The sequence below is a fragment of the Hippocampus zosterae genome, chromosome 7, assembly GCF_025434085.1.
Source record: "Hippocampus zosterae strain Florida chromosome 7, ASM2543408v3, whole genome shotgun sequence".
Taxonomy (NCBI): Eukaryota; Metazoa; Chordata; class Actinopteri; order Syngnathiformes; family Syngnathidae; genus Hippocampus; species Hippocampus zosterae.
In genome coordinates this window covers 6,167,281-6,172,541 of record NC_067457.1, presented here as the reverse complement: position 1 = coordinate 6,172,541, position 5,261 = coordinate 6,167,281, and the positions used below count along the sequence as shown (strand labels likewise).

General features: G+C 48.5%; 1 protein-coding gene across 3 annotated transcripts; it reads left to right on the top strand.

The window, feature by feature from the left end:
• Window positions 1-3,778, top strand: tekt3 (tektin 3). Of its 3 annotated transcripts, XM_052070735.1 has the most exons (8): window positions 40-347; window positions 406-944; window positions 1,790-1,873; window positions 1,936-2,006; window positions 2,098-2,241; window positions 2,317-2,545; window positions 3,229-3,383; window positions 3,454-3,778. In XM_052070735.1, the coding sequence occupies exons 2-8, from the start codon at window positions 408-410 to the stop codon at window positions 3,668-3,670; spliced, it is 1,437 nt and encodes a 478-aa protein (XP_051926695.1). In that variant the 5' UTR covers window positions 40-347; window positions 406-407; the 3' UTR covers window positions 3,671-3,778. The 3 variants fall into 3 exon arrangements, 2 of the variants coding, with proteins under 2 accessions (XP_051926695.1, XP_051926694.1); XR_007963164.1 differs by having other exon boundaries at window positions 1-944; window positions 2,375-2,545; window positions 3,454-3,604; XM_052070734.1 differs by having other exon boundaries at window positions 41-944.
• Window positions 3,779-5,261: the final 1,483 nt, after the last annotated feature.

The following is a 5,261-nucleotide window of genomic DNA, read 5'->3' as shown; positions in this document are numbered from 1 at the left end:
AGTACACGCGGAGTGCATGTTGCACAAACTGCATTCTAATGTGTTTACATTGTACTGTAGCTTTTTCAAGTGCAAGATTGTGTCATTTTATACTCGGGGGGGAGGGGGGGGGGGGGGTTCTGCTTCTTGTATTGACAAAGTAAAAGCACCTGCTCAGCATGAACGCGGCCCGCCGGGGAGGGCGGCGGTAACCCGCGGCAACCAGCATTGTGTCAACAGAAATCTTGGAGCGGCCACTTGACGCTGCCATTGGCTGGCCTGGCCAATGAATGACTTGGGCACTTCGAATACCTCAATGTATTATGCATGTGCCATCACCTTGCGGAGGACTTGAGCTCATTTTGCAGGTGAGTGACACGGAGAAAGGGAAGCTCCAAGTCCTGTCGCTAAAAGGAAGATTTTTAGGCATGGAGATGACAGAGTCATACGTTCGACCCAAGACGGCCCACTTCCTGCCCGCCATCTCCACCATGGCGTCCAGCTACCGAAACACGCAGCCTGCAAGCCACAACACCAACCAGTTGAGAAACAGCAGCTACGACAAGAACGATGGCACCATCCCCACTTTACAACAAGGCATTCCGGATCTCCTCCGCACAGTCACCATGTCCTACCCAGCTGACCGGAGCACACTGAGCACCCGTTACACACCCGACGATTGGTTCAAGTCCAACCAGGGCAACTACCGCCAGTCTGAGGCGTCTCGCCACAGCGCAGAGCGGCTGCGGCGTGACACCATGCGCCTGATCCAGGACAAGGAGCAGCTGACGCGACGCATGCAAGAGAACACCAGCAAGGACATCGGCGAGCGCCTCAACGACATCGCCTTCTGGCGCTCGGAGCTGAGCCATGAGGTGGACAACGTGGCGGGAGAGACCGTGGCGTTGGCCGAGGTCAAGCGGCGGCTGGAGAGGGCCTTGGCTGAGACCGAGCGGCCCCTTCAGGTGAGGGTCGACAACCGATGACGTCGGAGATTCAATCACGTCTTCGGGATGAGATAAAATGACAAAAGTTGTTGACTGAAATTTCTTGGGAAATAAAAATCTTGAATGCGGGTTACCTAAGCCCTGCTATTCCACTAGCAGCTCTACTAAAACAACAGGGGGCGACATTGCACAGGCAAGTTGTGCCGTTCATCTTAATTAGAGAGGAGTAAGCATACGAAATTGTCCGTCAAGATTGGGGCAATGCCAAATCATCTACCTCGACATCAATATTTCTATACCTACCAAATAAAATACCGATTTACTAACACAGGACAGAACGCTAACGTTGAATACGAAGACACGCTAACTTGTCATCGGGCGTGTCCGCACGAGTTACTGTCAAAAACTGTCCATCGGTTTTGTGTTGTTTTTGCGACACCTACTGATTTTACTGCCTCAAAATTGTGTACTGGGTGCAATATTGACGTAGCAGCACTGCACAAGATGTTAGCCATTAGCATTAAGACACTAACTTGTCACCTGAACACTCTCAAGTATCCGCAATACTGATGACATGCTCTCTCAGCTTTGCTACGTTCATATATAAACAATTCTGATGCATTAGCGCTATATAGGCCGTTGTACGTTAGCAGGAAAATGTGCTAACTGGCCATCAGGTGTCAAACTGAAACAAATAGCATCTTTGGTACATCTGGGGGTCTTTTTAGCCTGTTTTGGACACACTTTAAAGTCAGACAGACTAAGTGAACAGTTTGCCTACCGTATACAATATCGAGGTATTGTTCCTGGAGACTAAGAAGTACGTTAGCCGTTAGCATCAAGGTGTGTTAACTTTTCACCAGGTGTCACAGGAATGTATGTACCACCGCGACAAGCGCATGGCCATCGACCTGGTCCACGACGACGTCGAGAAAGACCTGATTAAGGTGAAAAATGCAAATAGATCAAATAATAAAACGTAATGACCGAAGCGCAAGGATTCAAACAGGAAGTGGAGGTCATAAAGTCCTGTCAGACAAGGATGAAGCAACATCTGGAGAGAGCCACGGCCCAGCTAGCGTGAGTCTCGTCGTGACGGGTGCAACGGATGGGCAATCGCGTCGATTCGTCTTGATATTTGTCGGTTTATCGCACGTGAGCCACTGAACAGGTTGAACCGCGCGGCGCAGCACGAGCTGGAACGAGACCTGAGCGACAAAGTGACGGCGCAGAGGATAGACGGCCGCTGCCATCACCTGAGGAACACGTCAGACGGCATCGGCTTCTTCCGCGGCATTGAACGACTCGACCCCTCGTAAGAGGCGATTGACGAAAACCACCGTGTCGCCAAGATTGTCAACGCGTCGTTTGTCCGGCTATTTGCACGCAGGGTCTCACTGCCTGAGTCGTGGTCCAAGTTCACCGACAACAACGTGCTGCGCTCGCAGGGCCAGCGCGCCGCCTCCCGCTCCCGCAAACTGCGCGACGAGATCGAGGCGCTGCTCAACGGCACCTCCAGCGAAATGTGGAGCCAGTTCAACAACGTCAACGTGTCCTTCACCAGCCGCGTGGCACAGACGGCCGACGCCCGCAACAGCCTACAGGCGCACCTCGCCAAGGTCCACATCACAATCTCACTTGTTTTGTGTCCTCAGTGATTGACGAGGGTGCGGGTTCTACACTCAAATCATTGGCTCACTGGGGTCAAAGGTGAGCTGGAGATTATCCTTCCCTGACATTGGGCGAGAGGCATCATAAACCCTGGGGTGGACAATCACAAGGCTAACAACCATTCACGCTGGCGTTCACGTTTTAGAAAAAAACAACCTCATGAAACTGTAAGGCGAATTTGCTGCCGCGTTAAAAAATGGATGGACTGTATGTATTAAATTATGTATTATGTATTAAAAATACATGACTTTATATTACACGGAAAAATACTGCAAAGATAAAATATTAGATGTATTTTTGGAAATTGTGAAGTAGTTACATTTCAATTTCAAGTAAGAACAAACAGTCAAAACTCAAAGACAATCAATTGGTAGTCCAATAACTCAATTAACTGTCAAAGAATTTGGGCGGGGGTTGGTGAATGAAACAAACTGCATTAAAAAAAAAAAGACAATATTGGCAAGACAAAAACGTCTTTATATTAGGAAAGCAGCCAAATGGGTTGCACCATGAAGCAGATTTAGACAATTAGGAGATTAGAGCCCAAACTTCATCGGAACACATCCAAGAGCCAGCACACTGCAACGCTTTGTTGTTGGCCGTTCATCTCATTGATGTCGGCATCACGCAGACCCAGCAAGAGATTTTCCAGACGGAGATGCTCATCGAGTCCCTGAAGAAAGCTCTGCGGGACAAAGACAACCCACTCAAGGTGGCCCAGACCAGATTGGAGGAGCGCACCCGCCGGCCCAATGTGGAGCTCTGCAGGGATAACCCGCATCACAGGTATCGGGACCACATTTTTTTTTTTAAACTTCAATCGGGCCATATTCTAACACCCGCCTTACATGCCCAGGCTAGTGGAGGAGATTCGGGAGATCGAAGACACCATCCGCAAGCTGCAGGAGAGGTTGCTAGACGCCGAGAGCAGCCTGCAGTCTCTGCTGAGGACTAAAGTGACGCTGGAGCACGACCTCTCCATCAAGGCCAACTCGCTTTTCCTGGACCAGGAGAAATGCATGAGCATACGCAAGACCTTCCCCAGCGTACCGCGACTCACCGGATACACTTGAACAATATTTAGTGGACACTTGAGCGACTTACTAGCCGTGCGGAAGGTGATTGTGTGACAACGAAACATGTGACTTGACATTTTGGTGTGCGTTTCGTGAAAAAAAGAATGCTCTAAATGTTTTTCTATTGTTTTCTTAATTTTTCCCGTGGCAAACAAATCGTGTTCAGCTTCGATTGTCACGACGGAAAACGATTCTCACTCTACTGAGAGCAATAATCAACGGCTTGATATGGTGACATTAAATACGTTATATTTACTTAACTCATTCAGTACCGGCCAATTCTAGACCAAGTCTGAAAAGACGTTTAAAAACGTCTTTGGGAGTGAATGAGTTAAGAAACTTTTTTGGGCTACATTCTGCTCTCTACTTTCTGTTTTAATTGATCCACAGTGACTTCTAACAAAACAGAACCGATTTCATCATTTCCCCATTTTCAGCACCTGTTGCCATGGCAACCAGCAGCCTGACGCTTCCAAGAAAGACAAAGCATAACAAATTCCCTCAGTAAGTTGAACGGTTCAGTTGTTCTCATGTTTCAATCGATGATGACAATGTGATTACACACTGTTGACATCCTTTTTAAGGCTTCTGCTGTCTCCGTGGAAACTAACGGCGTGAGAAAAACAATCGCAAAAATGACGCGCACTTTAGCGTTTGTCACATTTGAATCCGTCACAATGCGATGATGTGTTGTTTGCGTTGCTTTTGCCAGCTGGATTTAGAATCACTTGATAATAATAAAATTAGATTGAATGTATCAGAAAAAAAATCTTTAAATAGCATCGTCATGTATATTAAAAAAATCCTCTGTACACACAATCTCACACACACACACACACACACGCAGTGACAACCCTCACATTTGTCATCTTAATCTGACCTGAGCGTCACTCCATGGTCAAGGCCGATGTGTACACACACACACACACACACACACACACACCAACTTGCATCTTTATCAGCAGCTTTACAATGACTCAGCATTTAGCTTCCAAGTGAGACGCTGCAATCTGCCCCGCCCGCACACCAATCCACGCCACCCCGGCCGCCGGGGCCGGACCCACGCCGTGATCGAGTTGCCGCCACCGCCCCGAGCACAAGGATTGCGGACGGTGGCAGCATACTAATGCTTTTAAAATCAATAGATGAAGAGGCACAAATCTAAACGCGCGGGCGTGATTGCGGTGCAGTTTTCGCCGTTTGCCACACCGCAGGGAGCGACTGCACTGATAAAATTGATAACGCTGTGACTGCTTGTGCGTTTGTGTGTGTGTGTGTGGTGTCATTGTATTTGTGTGAGTGTGCTACTTGCACTTTGCTTTGGGTGTAATATTTTACAGCCCCGTTGTTCCCGTGCTGTGCAAACAGCACTGAGTTTGACTCAACACCGGGAGCTGCATGGCGTCCTCAACGCATGTGTGTTCAATCGAGGTGTGTGTGTGTGTACATGCACACCCGAGAACATTACACAGCAAAGCAGATACAATGGGGTCTTTGGAGGAAGGCCTGTAGATGCTACAATGCTACCCAAGCAATGAGCAGGATTCATTTCTGTCATAGATGCCGACAAGCAACTGAGGCTACCAAG

Coding starts and splice junctions, on each gene's coding strand:
- tekt3 (XM_052070734.1), top strand. CDS start 270: ATGACTTGGGCACTTCGAATACCTCAATGTATTATGCATGTGCCATCA. Junction 2,007..2,097: donor AGAGCCACGGCCCAGCTAGC/GTGAGTCTCGTC, acceptor GCCACTGAACAG/GTTGAACCGCGCGGCGCAGC. Junction 2,546..3,228: donor TACAGGCGCACCTCGCCAAG/GTCCACATCACA, acceptor GGCATCACGCAG/ACCCAGCAAGAGATTTTCCA.